Below are 18,265 nucleotides of genomic sequence, written 5' to 3' on the forward strand. Positions count from 1 at the left end.
CATTACTTGTTTCTGCTGGGAATCAAAGGGGAGTTAACAAATAAAGTGATTGGTACTCACATGCACAAGCATGAAAACATTCCTATTTTTAAGGGTTACCAACACAGCACATCACGCCGTGTTCCCAAGCAGAGACAATGCTTACTTTTCTCACTGGGGAAAAGGATATTGCAGAGGCTGAAACAGTCTCTAGAGAGGATGGTGTCACACAGTTTGGGATGTATTCACCACAAGGGTGAATACTGATGACTACAGGAGAGCATCCAGCGCTCAGAAAGGATGCTACCCAAAGGGACCTGACAAATAAATCCTGAATAAATGTCTGTTCCTTTGCCTATCAGAGTCACATCTCTTGCTTTAAAAGCTGCAGCACATATGAGACTCGCACAGGAAAGAAAACCTATGGGGAAGTCTCAAAAGACAATAAAAGCAGCAGTAATGCCAGGTTCACACCTTTGATCACTATTCTAGCCTGGTGGACAGTTGTTGAAATGGGTCTTCCTCAACAAAGTAGCTCTTGCTCACAACAGATGGAGGTTACATAGTGAGGACCTTCAAGGTTATATGAAAATTCAGCGTGCCTCTTCTTAATTCCCATCTTTGCCATGGAATAATCACCCAGACCTCAGCAGATACACACAGTAAAGAAACTCAATTTCATGTCTAATTCCATTCTCGGAGAGCTTCCCAAACACTCAGATGTGAAGTCATTTCAAAGCTGTCTCAAAAAAAACCAAAACCAAACCAGCATGCATGACCAGTCTTGTGTGTAACATGATCAGCTCATCTCCCATATAACTCTAAGCTCCAACTTCCACCCCTCCCTCACCCTGCTCCAGTGGTCACACCACCACAGGTGAGTCAGCCCAGCTTGTTCCTTCAGTATTTTCTTGGTTGGGAATAGAGATCAAGGTAGGAAAACCCAGAGACAGCATTTCATGGGAAGTTCCTGTAGGTTTTATAGGCTAAAAATGCTTCCTATGGGAACTGAGAAATTTTAATAAATTACTGCAACACAGTCACCTGGGATCTGCACCACCATTCCTCTCCAGGCTTTTCTGCAGAGTTTATTATCACTAACCTAACTTTCAGAATGAGATAAAATAAACATACAGAAAACTAATTAAAGTGTCATGGGGAAAGATACAAGAATGGAGACCTGAAGGTACCTGAGGAAGTTACAGAGGAGCCTCCCTCCCAGTGCACACAGCCAAGCACTGAGCAGCAAAACTGATGGAAGTCCTCATACCAAGAGCCACCTCGCTCACTTGAAGGGAACCATGAAGTTACTTGCAGGAATTCCTATGCTGCTTGCTGTGCCTTAGCCAGGATGCAGACACACTACAAAACACATGAATCAATTAAAGCAACAGCACAGAGAAGTCAGTCAAAAACCCAACTCCAGCCACAAAACATTTCAGGATCGCAGGCTTGCAACGAGTACTTTCTAACATCTAAAAAAAATTAAACATTTTCCTAATCCACAAGTGCATGTAACTATTTTGTTTCAAGAAGATGCAATCACATCCTGTCATCACACCACCAATTCTGGATAATAATGATGGTACCAGGTACTTGTAACCTCTTACATGTTTTTTTTTAATGTAAAAATGTGAAAATAGTGACAACAAAAGGCCCTTGCCTCTGGCATACCATCAGGTCTGACTACAAGAATGGTAAACAGCAGTACTCAACACAAGCACTTTTCTTGAGTCCATCAATTCTAACTTCTCAGTCAGTTCCTCCAGAAGAGACACAGAAGACCCCTGTCACTTTTCTGCTCACTGGGTGGACTTCCTCTCTGGGAAGGTGAGGGACTGTGCCAGGTCTCAGTAAGATTCACGTGGTAGCACGTGTTTCTGTCCTTCTTTGGATTCCAGGTTGGTAACTGAGATGGCAGGACGGGGTGTACCCATGATCATGCCTCATTTGCTGGCAGTGATCAGCCAGGAAGAACCTCAAGGGGACACAATCTGGTATCAAAGGCAGTAGGAGCATTGTTACTAACTTGAATGGACCACAAAAAAGTTCTCAATGTTGTACTGAACATCTTTAACAGAAGAAAAGTCTCTTTTCCTAGAAGAAGTAATAAAAAGCCTGATCAAATCAATATAAACTACTCAGTGTTTTTTTCTCTCTTCCTTCCTGGGTTATCACAGTGCCTTCTAACACACTTGTGTGCAAGATGTGACTGCCAGATGTGACTGGATCTTCTCAAACCAAAACAGTTACATGTGGCTGCAGACTGGGAAAACTTTTTTTTTTTTCTAATGTTAGAAAGTGCTCCTTACAAGCCTATGATCCTTAAATGTTTTGTAGCTGGAGACTGGCTTTTGATTCAGTACTCTCTTCCATGACACTTAATTTCTTCCTATTATCTAGTTAGGCAAGATATGTGAATAATTTTTAATTCAGTTCTGAACACACACCCTTATGTACACATGCATGTTTCTTTCATAAATACAACACATCTCTACACAGGGAGAATGTGTAGAGATGTTTCATTTCTTCTTCCTACAAATGAAACCCTTCAGTTAGAAGATGGAGGAGGAAGAGGCAGAGGATGCTGGGCTGTTGATCTGCAGGGAGCAGGGGTGCTACTGCACCCCTGAACGGTGCTTCTGTTCCCACTCCCATTCAGTTTACTCAGCCAGTCCTGCTTTATCCTCTCTGAATCACACTCCTCTTCAGTATCACCATAGTGACTGCATAACTCCTCACACTCCCTAGGCAGATTTCAGAGAGCCAACAGACAGATGCAGAACAGTCTCATATAAAGTGTTCATGGACACTGGCTGACATTATACTGCTCAGAATGTTGCCTCTTTTTTTTTTTTTTTTTTAATTACAAACAAAACAAAACTAAGCCAACAAGCTTTTAGCATTGTGCTCTGACCTGGAAGAGACAAGAAGATAAATCTGTTTTTATTTTCAGTACTTCTGCAGGTCACTAAGTTAATGGAATGTTACTGCATCTTCTGAAGCCATTATTAACTGTGGTTAGGAAACATGCTACTATTAGTAGGACACAAACATCACAGAAAAGTACTCTGGTCATGGCAGCACTGGAGAGGGCTCTGGCAACGAGTGTAACATCCCATACCCCTCCATCTCCCTCCTCTGAGCACAGGCAGAGATTTATAGTATGACACCAAGCAGCAGAAATGCAGTTATGGGTGGCTGTCCTGCTTCTGTACAATCAGCAGGGGTTTTTTTTGTTTTGTTTTTTTCTTTTTTTTTTTAAGGAGTAAGCAGACCTCATGGAAAAAAAACAACCAAACCAAAAAGGCCTGAATGCTTTGGCACACAAATCACATGTCAAAATACTAAACAAGTCACAGTCGGGAACAAATTTAAACCTGGTGGTGTTTGCAGTGTTCAAAGGAAGTGATGGATGAAATGCCATGGAGAACACATATTGCGAAAGTACATTTCAAAAACTCCTGCAAACTCTTGCCCGCTCATCTCATCAGTGAACAATAAAAAGCAGGAAAGCTAATGAAGATGTTATATTTAGCATATTCACTGACCAACATAATGCTCTCCTTAACTTTTTATATTAAGTTCAGAGTCAGTTTTTAAATCCACATTTTAAACTACCTCATGCTTTAGTGCCCAGTAAGCAAGCACAGATATTCTTCTAAACCAAAAAGCACTGCCTGACAGCTAGCAATAACACTTTCTGACAGAATAATTCTCTCCTCAGCTATTACTGAGTTACTTTCTTTCTCACAGCCTTAAAGCCTGGTAAGAATACCAGCATTAATGAGAAGGATGGTCACAACTGAATCCTTCTTTTTTCTTTAGATAGAGGTATTTTTAATAGTAACTGATGACAGTTATGTCAGAAAGTATAATTCACAATGCAGTCACCCAAAAAAGCATCATTTGTGTTCCTCTCCAAGAGATGATGTGAGGGCAGCCTGGCTTCCTGAACCAAAAGACTTCAGCTTGTATTTATTACTGGTCAAAAACATAAGCAGTAGGCTAGAGGAATCCTGTTTATCAAAACATGAAGCAAAACACTGTGCATCATAGTGTGTCACTATTGATGTAACCAGGATCAGTTGATGTTTGAGTTTACATTCACATGCTAGAAAACATTAAAGTTTACATTAGCTTCCTACTTAGAGATCTGGATTTGTGCAGCAGCATGAAAAAGTTAACAGAATCATAGGGGTTGGAAGGGACCTCTAGAGATCATGTAGTCCAACCCCCCTGTCAAAGCAGAATCACCTAGGCCAGGCCACATAGGAACACATCCAAGCAGGAGACTCCACCTCTCTGGGCATCCTGTTCCAGTGCTCCTTCACCCCCACAGTAAAGTAGTTTCTCCTCATGTTGAGTTGGAATTTCCTATGTTCTAGCTTAAACCCATGATTCCTTGTCCTGTTACTGAGCACCACCAAAAAGAGACTGGTTCCTTCCTCTTGACACCCACCCCTCAGATATTTATAGACATTAATAAGATCCCCTCCCAGCCTTCTTTTCTCAAGACTAAACAGCCCCAGTTCTCTCAGTTCTCCATTGGAATCTCTCCAGTAGATCCCTGCCTCCCTCAAACTGGGCAGCCCAAAACTGGATACAGTATTCCAGGTGTGGTCTCCCCGGTGCAGAGGGGAACATTCCTAGATCTGCTGGACACGCTTTTCCTGATGCACCCTAGGATACCACTGACCCTGTATGGCCACAAGGGCACATTGTTGATCCATGGAAAATTTACTGCCCACTAGGACTCCAAGCTCTTTCTCCATGGAGCTGCTTTCCAGCAGGTCAGATTCTCGAATCTGTGCTGGTGCCTGGTGTTATTCCTACCCAGGTGCAGAACTCTACATTGTCCTATAGAACTTCATGAGGTTCACCTTTGCACAGCTCTCCAGCCTGTCTGGATCTCATTGGATAGCAGCCTTCTGTTTGGGCTTATAAATCCCAATAACTTTTAAAGTTGACAGATAATAACATTCTTTACCTGTGCAAAAGGATATGGGAAGAAGGAGAAAAATGATATCTGAGCATGAAACAAGGACCTCTTACCTGTCTCTGAGCAGAATTTCCCAGTGGTGCAATTTACAGCTCCAACATTAGTCAAGTTTATGTCCAGCCATGCTCTCTCTTGTATAAAATACTTCTGTGACCAACTGCAACTTGTTACCAAATGCAGCTCTAAGCTCTCCTCTGCTCAGAGAGTCAAGAAAGCAGCTGATCTACTCTTTTCTCCTAACACTTACTCAAGGCAGGTGTGCTTTCAGGGCACTAAACCAGGCAGCTCAGCATTTTGCCTTCAGCTCTCTTTTTCTTCTCTTCTCTGACTGAGCCTCTAAGAATTTCAGGCTCCAGATCCAGAAAAGTGAGTTACACAGCAAAACAAACAGTTCACATTTAAAAGCTTCAGAAGAGCTCAGGCTCCAATACTTCTGTTCCCTCCCCCTTCCTTCCCAAACAGTCGCTAGCACTCTCCTCCCCAAAAAAACACCCAAAAAAGTGTAAGCCCTATTTGCAGAGAAATTTGTGAGGGTTTCACGAACACTCCACCTCAGAGAAAAACAAAACATCCTTGTCAGAGAAGGTAAGTGCAGACTCAAGTAACTTAACTTCTGCTGGGCTCCTACAAAATACCGTAGTTAGCATTTTCCCTAGAGTATTTCAGAAATGCTCTTACTTGCCAGCAGCATCAGAAAACCTGCTCTTTGTAAAAAAAAAAACAAAAAACAACAACCACCAACTCGCTCAAAGTCACCCCTTCAGAGAGTACTTGTTAAAAAAAAAAAAAAAAACAAAGAAAATAAAAAACGGTGAAAACTTTCAATATTCTTTCTCACCTACAGAGCTGGAAATACCACCTCTAGAGTTTGCACAAAGGGTATATGGTAAGTGCAGACTAATAATTCCAGCCCTGGGGGGGAACTTCTCTCGGCATCCACTCCGGTTGTTTTCCCAAAGCCCTGAGCCTCACTGCACGTACGGGAGGGGTTTCTGCAGCAATGACTGCAAACGCCGAGAGCCTACGTGCATAGTTTAACATCAGCAGATGAACCACTAGAAAATAGGAGAAAGGCTCCAGGAATTCATTTCACGACAAGTATTAAACAACAACAAAAAAACCTTCTTGCTCTCCCCGGTCTCCTCCCTAATAGAGCAAAAGTCATGGGAACTTTATCTTGGGGGATGCTCGTCACCCAAATTCCACCTATTTCCGCAAGGGTTCAAAGCTGTGACTATCTCAAGTAAAGCCATCCCTCTTTAACCATTTCGACTTTGGAAACAAAACAAAACAAAACAAAAAAACAAAAAACAAAAAAACAAAAAAAAAAAAAAAAAAAAAAAAAGAGACAGAGAAGAAAAAAGAGAAGAAAGAGGGAAAGGAACAAAAGACAATTAAAAAAAAAAAAAAAAAGAGAGAGAGAGAAAATAAGAAATAAGAAGGAGCCAAGTATTTTTATTTAAAAAAAAAAAATCACATTATCCATCGAAAACAAAGCAGCCCCATCCACCGGCCCCTTTCAAGCCGGGACTTCTGTTAAAGTCTCAACCATCTCAGCTCCCCTCCTCTCCACTTCCCGCTCCATTCCGCACCCCCAAGACCCCACTCCACCGCTCCGCTCCCCGAGATCAGCCTCCCCAGGCGCGGACAGAACCGGCCGAACTCCGCTCCGGGCCCGCAGCTCCTTACCCGCCAGTCACCGTCCCGCCGCCGCCATCGGGGACCGGCAGAGGCAGCACCGGACACCGGCGGGGCGGGGCGCCCCGGTCCCCCTCCCCTCCCCGCCCCCCTCTCCTGGCCACCCGCCGGAGCCGGGCGGGGGGAGCATCCCCCTGCGAGAACTAGGAAAGAGAAGGAAAGGCTTTAAAAAAAAAAAAGCAAAAGAAAAGGAGACGAGGATTGCTTGGTGTCCAAATGACCGTGTTCCAAGGAAAGGGACATGACAAAGAAAAAATATAATAAGAAGTGCTTTAATGAAGGCAAGACTCGCAGTGAATGACTCAGAACCGTGTTTGTTCAGCCTGGAGAGAAGACGACTAAGGGCAGCCCGGTACTTAAAAGGGTGGTTACCGAGATGGAGAGTCCCTCTTACACAGAGTCACATGGAAAAGACCAAGTGTAAAACGGGCACAAGCTACTCCTGAGAAGATCCCGACTGGACACCAGAAGGAAATTGTTCACTATGAGAAACAGCCAGACACAGGAATAAGCTTCCCAGGAAAGTGGTGGATTCTCCAACAATGGGCCCTTTGAAGGCTCAGCTTGACAACATGATGGGTTGTCCCATCTTAACTGTGTTCCTACCTGGAAAGGTTGTACCAGATGATCCTTGAGGTCCCTTCCAACCTGGCATTCTGTGATTCTATGAGGCTCAACTCTAGAGAAAAACATTTCTGGCCACACCTTCTTAAAAACTAGCAGGACTATGGAAAAAAACAAGCTGCAATGTTGGAAGACCAAGTCTAGGCCAGGTTTTGCACCCTCTGTTCACCCAGAGTTCTGAAGAGCTCTTTCCCTCTCAGACCAAACACTTCCCAGCTCCAAGACAGGACAAGTTACCTTGCCCTTAAAAGTTCCTCTGGACAGACAAATTCCTTCAAAGAAACCCAGCAGGAGACTTGGCAAATGGCTCAATTACCAACAGCATGATGCAGTTGTTATCCAATTCCCTCTTATCCCTTTAAAGGGGTCTCTAAAGTGCACCTAACAAGGTACCATGTGGGAAGTCTGCTCCAAAAAGGGCACAACACATAAAGAGAACAGGTAGCATGAAGAGGAAGACCTCTCTAAGTTTTCCCAGGAGCACGGAGCAAAGTTGCCAGAGACTGCAGATACTCCAATTGCCCGTATGAGAAGCAATCAATAACAGTGACAGCTCACTTAGAGCCATGAGCTCCTGTCTCCTGTTTAATACACCCAAAATTCTTTTGTAAATACCATCTGTTCATTTCAGCTCCATTGCTTTTTGTGTTGTTAAACTTTATCTTGTATTTCGAAGAGAACAAGGAAGGATGTGCTTTTGTAAATTGCTTTCATTTGTCCTACTTATCTGAAAATTAAGCAATCCTACCAATTAAATATTTTTCAGGCTCTGGCTGTCTGCATTTGCAATAGAAGTATTCAATGCAGTTTACCCAGAAATAAATTCCTCTGCTAGCTTAATGACATTACAAGAATTGCACTAGGAAAAGAAATGGCTATTCTTTGCTTAAAAAAAAAAAATCCAAATCTGTTTTATTATCTTAATTTTTTTTAAAATCTAGTGCCCAATATAATTAGCCAACACATAATTTCACCTGAGGCCTTGCTGCCTACCAGCTTCTGATAAAACATTGCTTATGGTCTCATTTTCACCTCAGTGTCATGTAAGGCACATCAACAGTTCACACAAGAAGGATTTGAGGATCTCCTATATAGAGAAAACGGAGAGAAAGCGCAATGGGATGGTATTCTGATAGCCTGGAATTTTTTCACCATAATTTAATCTGGAACTCAGATAGCAAAGCCCCAGCCCTGGCAGGCATGGCTGTTGGATGGCTTAGCATCTCACCATCATCCCAGCATGCAGCTTTGGAGGTACCAGAACCTGATCCCAACCGCTTCCCTATGGAATTCCATCCCAGTGAATCTTCTGCCTCCTCCGAGAACTCAACCAATTTCTTGGCAAAGAGAACAAGAGGGTTAATACCTGCTCTTCTGACAAAAATCCAGGAAACAAGGAATACTTTCTAATACTGTCTACATACTCCAAAATGAGTCTTTCAGACTTCTGGGTACTCCTGCACTCAGTAAATCTTTCTGCCTGTTAGCTTCCACATTATCCCTTTTTAATGGTTTTCAAGTTAAGTGGGAAGGCTATAAATTTCTCATATCTCTTTATCAAAGTCAGCAGTTGTTTAAAAATAGATCAGGTATTTTACTTTGCTGAGAAAAGTGTTTGCGGTTTCAACTCAAGATTATTGTTCTCCTGTAAATTCTGCTATCATCTTCTCTCCCCCAAAATAATTCACTATAATATTAACTCAACCAGCAGGGGGAAATAAAAAAAAAAATAACTAATTCGATCCTGAGATTTTCAATTCCTTAATATAATTTTGCTGTAATGAACAGCATTTGCAAAACAAATTAGAACGATTATTTCTACTGTAAATACAGTTTGAAGAGTATTTCACATAAAGTATTACATATTGCTACAGGCAATTATTAAACAATATTTATAATGCTAACAAAGTCTGTTTACGTTGCTGATTCTATTTATGTTGATCTTAACATGATTTATAGTATATTACCTCTTTTTATAAAAGGTTTAGTTTATTACTGTGTTGTCAAAAATTAAAACCGAGTTCATATCTTATCAAAACCAAATATTCTTAGTTGGAGAAGGAAGAGAACTTATTTCTAGACTTATTTTGATACTTTGTCTTTTATTTGAGCCACAAATTTCTGCCAAAGTCCATCTTAACTGAGAATTCAAACCAAAAAGTCTAAAGAACTCTTCCTGTCAGTTTTTCACTTAGTGCTATTGCTATTTAAGAGAAAACCTCATATGAGAAACCTTATATGAGAAAACCTCATAAGTTCAGTATATTCACTATTTCAGTACTGTATATTCACTAAATGTCAATTGGTTATAAAAATTTAGCAGTCACGTTCTTTTTGTGGGAGGCTGCTTGTTGGCCTCAAACGATCTTTACCTTCTGAGCTGGATCAATAATCTAAGAGAAAATTACTCAATTGTTTCAACTGAAAATAAACCAGATTTTCCAGGTCTCAGAAGAAACTTTCTGTAAAATTTATTCCCCTCCTCCCCAAGGTAAATAATTGCTGTTTCTGATATTGCATATGCTGTATGCAATTTGAAAGTCACCAAGTAGAAGGCAGGTAAGGGGTGAAGCACTAATTCTAGAGCTGTTCCTTGTGCCAAAGGCTGGAGTTAATGAAACTGCACTGAAGCTCTCAGTTCAGACTTTTTCATGTTTGTATCTTCATTAAAATGATCTTCCTTGAATAAAGTGCTCTTCATTTACTACTGTCCTGGTTTGGGCCAGGATAAAGGTGATTTTCTGTCTTGTACTTTTGCTTTTAGCTAAGTCTCTTGTAAGTAGTTGCACTTGCTGAAATTAACAGCAAGTTTCTCAGACAGTGTCTGCTTCTAGGACTGATAACACTTGATGTTTATAGTTACTGCTAGAGACTGGTGTGCAGAGCCAAGGACACTGCTCAGCTCTGAGGAAAACATAAAGAGGTCCCAGCTGCAGCCCTCCTTTGGGGAGGAACAGACAAGATAGATGCCAGAATTGACCAAACAGAGTATTCCATCCCATATACGTCATCCTCAGTATAAATTTGAGGGATCATGAGGGCCAAGCCAGATTTCCTGATTTCCAGCTTCCGGCTGCCTGCCCTTCCTGCCTTTTCCTGCTTCCCTTTCCTTCACCCCGGCATCCTGGAAGGATCCCGTCCATCCGCCTGCCTGTGGTCCTGATCCGTGCCAGCCCATATCTGTGTGTTCCTGCCTCCAGTTCCCAACTGCTGCCGACTCCAGGAGTCCAGCCTGGACTTTCCCAGGGCTGCCCTGCAGCCTCGGTGGTGACGTGAGAGCTACTGGGGGAAAGGGGGGAGGAATGTGGTATCCATTTTCTTGTATATTTGTATATATTTAGTAATTTTTCCTATTTATCATTACTGTTTCATTAAAGTTGTGTAGTTTAGTTTCCAACCCATAAGTCTCTCTCCCTTATTCTCTCTCTTTTCTTTATCAGGGAGGAGAGAGAGATTAATAGAGAGCGTCTGTCACTCGGTTTAATTGCCGGGCCAGTGTTAAACCGTGACAACTACTCAAGCACACCTGAAGCCTGCTAAGTCCAAGAGGAAGGAAATGGGAAGCTGTGCTGGGAGAGCAAAGATGAAGGCTCTTTTTGTAGTAGAAAGGGGGGGGTATGGAGAGTGAAGGTTGCCCCATACTCACTTGAGAAGCCATGAACTTGATAAAGTTTGCAAGAAACTGCATGCCACCCCAGACTACCTTCCAAGTTAATTCATGAAAGAATCCATGGTGCTTAAAATTACTAAAAATTACCTGGACTCTTCAATTTTGTGGTTTTAACCCATCTCATGACTAAGCTGTGTCGTTTATGGGAGACTAGAAATACAGTTTTGACACCAGGCCTGAATTTCAAGGGCTTCAATAGTTAAGATCTCATCTCCATATGAAGTTTTGGACTTAAAGGATACAGCCTTAAAACCAGTACAGAGAAATCATGACTGCTGCTGTTCTCTTTGTAATTTTACCTATAAAAAGTTTAAAACTAAAATTCTTACAGGCCTTCTAGCACGTTAGCCTGACCTGCAAATTGAGCCCAGCAAGAATCATATGATTCTACTTTTGCAGCTTAACTATACAGCCTCAGTATTACAGCAATGCACTTGAGTGATTCTGAATTAGCCTCGACGTGTCTAAAGCTGCCTGCACACAGCAGAGGCAGAGGATGAGAACTGCCCCCAGGCAAGTTTCCATTTGGTGGATTTCATAGCCCCAGTCAGACCTTGGTTTATATAGGTCCCTGAAACCATTCTCTCTCCCCATCAGCAACCAAGCTGCCAGTTTTGCAGACACAATTATAGTTAAACCAAGTTTCTGACTCTCTGATTAAAAGGAATGTTCAGGAATTAGTACAAACATGGCCTCTCCTAAACAAGCATGGCTTTAATTCACTGGTGAGTAACACTGCAAGTAGTAACAGAAGCAAAAAATGCTGAGTAAGACAAAACAAGCATTCCCAATAGAGCAGCATCGAGCCTCTGTGGGAGGAAATAATCAGATCTCTGGTAGCAATTACAATTTTTACTGTACCAAGCTTTGTTTTTATTTTGACCCTGCTGTTGCTATAAAATAGTGCTCTCAAATTACCTTACATATATACTGGATTAAAGAACAACAGCTTTGCCCAGCCTAGATGGAGAACCTAGATGGTTCTCCAAAGCTTAATATAGTGTTGGTTTTATGGGGAAAAAGGGGGGGAAAGGGGAGGAGGAAAAAAAAGGGGGGGGAGGGAGGGAGGGAGGGAAGGGGGAAAGGGAGCATTTACATCGTTCAAACAAGTCAGTAAATAACTTCTCTAGTCTCATGATAGGTGACATGTGAATAAAAAGTTTATTTCCTTTCCTGTTTGCAATTGATGCCTTAGATGTTGGAACAAATCTGTTATTTGGAGGTGTAGTGAGCACTGTATTTGACAGGCCCTGCTGCTGTGCTGAATGTTGGCATTCAACAAAACATGCTGGGCCAAAGACCCATTGCCACCAAAAATTAAAATAATCTGTCAGTGATGGAAGCTAGAGCAGAAATAGCAACAGGTTTACAAGTTAAAAGTGAAGCTGGCTTGGTAAAAAGGAAAAATGACCTGTAAAAATAACATTTCAACAAAGACAGGAAAACAAAGTTTTAGTCTTGATACCAATGCTGCTTGGAGTGTTACTAGATCACATGGAGTGTGAAGAGCCTGGCACCTCTATTATTGAAATTTTGAGCTGGTTAAGACTTAATCTGAAAGAATTAGCAAAAGACATTACAAACATGACCATTTAAAAATCAGCACTGAAAATTTTAAGTATTTAAATCTCAGAGGTATAGTTATGTATGTAACAATAATCACATTATTTAAACACCAATGAGATAACACCTTTGCAAAGCTCATGACAATGTCAGTTTCAGATGCCTGTTTCAGAAGTTAATCTTTCAGGCAGGGAAATGTCAGATCTGTAAGGGCTTAGGGCCTTATAAAACAGCCAAAGTATTTCGTGTTTCTCCAGTACTTTCAAAACTTAGGAAGCAGTAATTCTTAAAAGGGCAGACTCGAAGTTCAATTCATTTTTGGTTAAAGCTTTATTTTAAACAAACAGAAGAGCTACTGGGGATGTATTTTCAGAAATCTAACACAGCTACACATTTTTAAATCTTTGACAGTGCTAATATTGTTTCAATACAAAGTTCAGAAAGAATTTTTGAAGATCCAGTTACTAGAACCATTAATAGGAAACAGTGCTGTTATCTGAACTGGTCACTTAAGAGATTATTTATGAGGTGCTCAACATTATGATAAAATTAAGTATTCCTTTAAAGCATTCAAAAAATGCTTTAGTAACTTGTGCTACGACAAACTGTCCATTAAAAAAATTAAACAGCATTAGGATTTTTCTTTAACCCTGATTTTACATTGTAAAAACACTTGTTCTGATAATTTTCTTAATATACAACAGTTTGTCATCAGTTTCCTGATTAATCAACTAAGAAGCTGAGGATTCACACTGCAAATTTTTGTAAATTCCAGTATTAGTACTGTTTACTTGCCCAAGTTTCATGCATTCCATAATAATCCGTACAGACCGTTTCATATAGACAAAGTAGTTAAAATTCATACTTAGGGGAAGAGTTTGTCTCAAGGATTAATTTTTCACTGCAATCCTGAACACAGCTTTCAGCTTTATAATAGCACAGCATTGTTCAGTAGCAATTTAGATATTTAAGATAGCTTGAGACATTTAGAAACTGACTTGGAACCACCTGTTTAGCAGATAAACACAACCTAGTTGGGCATAACTACTTGTTCCAATTTCTATGACCACACAGTTAAATGTCATGTACTATGTCCCTTTCACAGCATCACTACAACAGTATGCAAAATACCATTTTAATTTTTTTCAAGGATTCCACTTTTCTTTATCAATTGTCTGGAACTTACCTGAAAATACGTCCTTGAAAAACTGAAGGCAGCACGAGTGATTAAATTTTTCTCTTCCTGAACATGTTTACTGCTGATTGGTGAGGGGGACACCCAAATGCATTTCTATACAGATCCTGCAAGCAAGTGCTGATAAACTAATACATACTTGGAATTGTAGCCAAGTGCCTATACATTCTGTATTAATTCCAGTTTTGATATTGGGGCTATACTCTGTTGTAAAAATAATCTGAGATAAACAGATCCATTTAAATTCTTTAATTCACATTTTTAAACAGTGTTCAAAGCACAAGCAAAACCATTTTCTGAATGCAGCCACCTATGAGAAGTAGCACTAGTAAGAAGTTCAACAACTTGATTCAGAGAAGTAAAATGAGATAAGTGAATTGATACCTTCACTGCAAGATGGAAGTCCTCAGAAAAGGCAGTTTCAAAAGAATTGGAAGAAAGCAAGTAGCTTCCAACCCTAAAAGAAACAGAAGCTGTAGCTTCTTCAGTGAAACTGTTAGAAAGTAAATGCTTCTCAACTCTCATCAGTGCCACCATGTAGTTGTTAATTCAAGATGGTACTAAGAAACCTAGGAAAATAAGAAATTAAGAATGCAGGCTCTCTCCCCATCTCCTCTCCAGTTTCATGATCACCTCCATTTTGTCACTAACAGGAGAGATGGTAACAGACCAGTCCCACAGTTATGATCAACACAGATCAGATGCTTGTTTGCTTTTGAGCAGAAAGGTGAGAAATGCCAACATGACTCAGTGTACTTTGCAACACTGCAGCATTAGGTAGAGAAATGCAACCTGGCTCAAACAAAAAGAAGCACTACTAAATAAGTAACTAGACTGGTTTAATTACCAAAGCTCAGCTCACCAGGATGTTAGCATCTAACTGCAATAGCACATTGTGTAGCCTGGGTATAACCAGAATCAGGAGGAAAGTCAAACTGGTTTCATGTAGTTGGTTTTTATTATTACATACTAGTAATACATATCAACACAGATGTTATCAGAGTAAACCCTTAAGAGACAAATAAGTGCCACAATTCAAATTATGGAACAGAGCTCAGTGGAAAGTGTGGAGCAACACAGCATTTGATTAAGAAAAACTTAAAAATCAATGCTGTGAACTCATGGTATCAAACTTCACTTAAAAAAAATACTCAGGAAAGGCCTTATGTTCAAAAACTTTCCAAAACACAGTAGAAGCCATGTGCATACTCTCAGTAAATGTCAGGACTGAATTCCATTAAGACTTTTTGCAAATTTAGTGTCGACATCTTCTACATATTTCATATTCTTCTTAACCATAAGAGAGCACAGTAAGCTGATCTATTCTACCCACATATATATATATATATAGCTTCACTCTTTTGGGGCAAATTACCATCACAATTTCCTCCAGTTTTAAACAGCTGTTTCAACCAATATACATACATATATGTGTAAACAAAATGCCTAAGTGAAGGCTTAAAGCAATTTCACAGAAGTATTGCAGTTCAGCTATTTGTGCTCTTTACTTGAAAATCCAAAGTGCCAAATACATTCAGCAAAAGTTTCCACTATTGCAATCTACAATGAAATAGTGATCCCATTTATTGTGTGAATTTATAGAAACAATTTAAAGCCACAATTCCAATTAATTCAGAAATTCGGAGAACAGGATAAAGATATTCACATTAACGGCACAACTTTCACAGCCAAAAAAGTCCCAAAATTAATTTTTAAGCTGTTACAAGTAAAGGAATGTAGACATGTTGATAGTTTAACATGAAACTCAAACACAGACAACTACATCACTGATCCAAATTTGTTAATGCAGATCATATTTGAAAACATACAAAATCTGAAGTTATTACATGAAATTAAAACTTAGTTTTGAAAAGTGCACAGTAAAAACGGAAGGTAATTACTATATAAATTATCCACAGAGTGTGTATTTCCTGGTTTACAGCCAACATCAAGTTCTGGTTTATCTGTTACAAGTTCTAAATATTTTAAAGCCATTTACAGCACCAAAGCACTTTGTACTATACCAAATACTACCTCTCCTTCCTGTAACAAACAGGAATTGGACAATGTATGTTCAATAACTGCATCCTGTGCAGCAGCAGCTTCTGAAGACAGCTGATTAGCTGTAAGCTATCGATTTTTGTTCTTTTTAGAATTTCCCTGCAACAAGAAACAAGTGAACAGAACATATAATTCAGGTGAAAAAGTCTATAAAAACAACATAAAAATCCTGATGTCTGATAATTTATACCTGCAGCAAACAAAGAACAGTCAAGCTGAAAATAAACTTTCCATAAGTTTTTAACAACGGAAGCTTGTAGCTGCTTGCTCTGAAACCCCCTCTACTTTTGCAGCCATACCAGAGGAAACTGACAAATATTTCAAATAAGTACAACAGTACCTTTCTGCAAGCAAGCACAAAAGTACCTTACTGCAATTGAAACTTGTGGAAAAAAAAGGCATTTGAATTATGTTCCAAGACACCCAATTGTATTAACACCACTAACAGCATAAGCGCAGTGAATACAAAATCAAAATTCACCCCTGAAGTGGTATTTCAAATATAAACCTCATAGAATAATGGCCTCAAATTGAAATCAACCCCCTACTCTATCATTTTGTTCCAAAACAAATTTAGCTTCCTCTATACAGAACATTCATAGTTTTGGTAACATTTGAAAATTGCTGTGAAAACGCCATTGTGAGATTCTGAACTACCTTCTTACAGACTGTGTATCATTTCAAATCTAAGATAAATCTAAGTATGACAACTGAAAAATACCACAGAATGTTTTCTAAAAACCACAAAGTGCTATGATCAGTATGCAGCCAACAGCTTCCCTCTAAAAACACAAGGGCTTATACTTCAAAAAGTAAAGATTACAATGCCAGTCAAAACATTCAGACAGCTGAAGAAAAACAGTTCGATACCTGGGAGGAAGAGAGCTAGCTCTACAAAATAAAAATTACCATCATGGAACCCTTAATCAAAATGTGGATCTTTATTTTTTTAACCCTTCAGTGAAATCCACTTCCATATATTCCACAACTAAGGACAATAATGCTAGTTTATTAGTTTCACAGCCAGAAAAGTGAAGGGCAAAGGCCTTTGCAAGATCTGTTTCTCCCTGCAACTGTCAGAATAAGATATACAATGTTTTAATCACTGACTGCTCAAAATACTTCTGTATTTTTCATAAATAAGATTATGATAAGTTAAAAACTCTTTTCTGGTAAATGGGCAGACTAATTTCTTGGCAAATAATTTAAGCTAGCATTTTAGGTTGACAGAAAAATGTAAGCACTAACTTTTTCATTCTTACATAATGAAAGACAAACTAGAATATGGAAATAGAGAAAAAGTATAGATGCCAAAAACAAAGTTAGGAGCACAGAAAGGACACTCCTACCAGTAAGTTAACCATAAGCATGCAGCATCACTAGCTGGATTTGCAAATAGTTCCATTTCCACCATATATAAAACAAAAAAAAGGTGCTTATCTTCCATCAGAGGGTACACTTTGAAAGGCCACTTTGAAGCAGTGACACAAAGTGTTCTTTCCCACACATACGTTTTGCAAGAATTTCTTCTTTACTGAAACATGCTGGTCTAGCTTCTTAAAATGGTTTTGATTGGAAGGGACTTTAAAGATCATTAAAGTTTCAGCCCCCTGAATCAGCAGTGACACATTCCACTAGATCTGGATGCTCAAAGCCCCACCCATCCTGGTCATGAGTCTTCTTTCCAGTTGTGCAAAGGAAAGTACAATAGCTTGTGGATTGGTTTGTTAAAGAGCAGTACTGCAGGAGTACCAAATGCAACCCCACAGACCCCAGGCTGCACAGAATGCCTGATGTCAACACCCAGCAGCTTACCTTACTTGTCATCTTTAGTGTATCAATTTCTTCCCTTTGTTTAGTTAAGGTTTCATTCATACTGCAGAGATGGTCACTCATCATACTTAACTGATCCTCATAACTTCTCTTTGTAGTCATCAACTCATCCTAAGGTAAGAAAAAAATGACCAGAAGCTTCTGTTCAATATTAGTGACAAGTAGCAAAGCAGCCAACTTCTTTCTCCACATACTAAGCTACACTTCTGATGCTGAATTAAGCTATTAAGCTTAAATTAATTTAAACTAAACCATTGAAAAAGAACAATTTTCTGAAACAATTTCCTGAAACAAAGTAAGTCCCACACACGGTCTGTTCCTTTTTGCTGTTTCCTTTATAAACTTTTCCCTCAATTTTTATGGCTTACATAGAAGACTAACGGGTAAGTTTCCCAGCACTGCTTCCAGCCATGAAACAAGTAAATTTTATAGGGCTAACACATGGACTGAACATTAAAATTAATGGCACACAGAGCTGAAGGAATCAGAAACCCACATGCAGTTGCAGAGCTAGAGTCTCCCTGGGATTAGGGAGGTATGGCAGGATACTGTGTATGACTACAATGCAGCAATGAAGGGATACAGACACTTTAGGAACAACAGGATATAGGGTGAGAAATTATGTTTTATGAGAAGGACT

The 18,265-nt window shown here is 39.8% G+C and overlaps 2 protein-coding genes across 7 annotated transcripts in view; both read right to left on the reverse strand.

Moving 5' to 3' along the window:
• STON1 (stonin 1) overlaps positions 1-6,762 on the reverse strand; it is a 28,282-nt gene extending 21,520 nt beyond the window's left edge. Inside the window, exon 1 of one of the 6 annotated variants that reach the window (XR_011725086.1) lies at positions 6,671-6,739. The gene's annotated coding sequence lies outside the window, so the exon portion shown is untranslated. Of the gene's footprint in view, positions 1-2,429; positions 2,465-2,721; positions 2,830-6,670 lie in introns of those variants that run through there. The other 5 variants (XR_011725087.1, XR_011725083.1, XR_011725085.1 and 2 more) reach the window with 5 other exon arrangements.
• Positions 6,763-15,211: 8,449 nt separating this feature from the next.
• PPP1R21 (protein phosphatase 1 regulatory subunit 21) overlaps positions 15,212-18,265 on the reverse strand; it is a 37,136-nt gene continuing 34,082 nt past the window's right edge. Inside the window, exons 21-22 of the mRNA XM_071739827.1 lie at positions 17,608-17,736; positions 15,212-15,891 (exon numbers count right to left, since the gene is read on the reverse strand). Coding sequence (XP_071595928.1) covers positions 15,862-15,891; positions 17,608-17,736 — 159 coding nt within the window. The 3' untranslated portion in view covers positions 15,212-15,861. The remainder of the gene's footprint in view (positions 15,892-17,607; positions 17,737-18,265) is intronic.

Source organism: Heliangelus exortis, chromosome 3 (assembly GCF_036169615.1).
Source record: "Heliangelus exortis chromosome 3, bHelExo1.hap1, whole genome shotgun sequence".
Taxonomy (NCBI): domain Eukaryota; kingdom Metazoa; phylum Chordata; class Aves; order Apodiformes; family Trochilidae; genus Heliangelus; species Heliangelus exortis.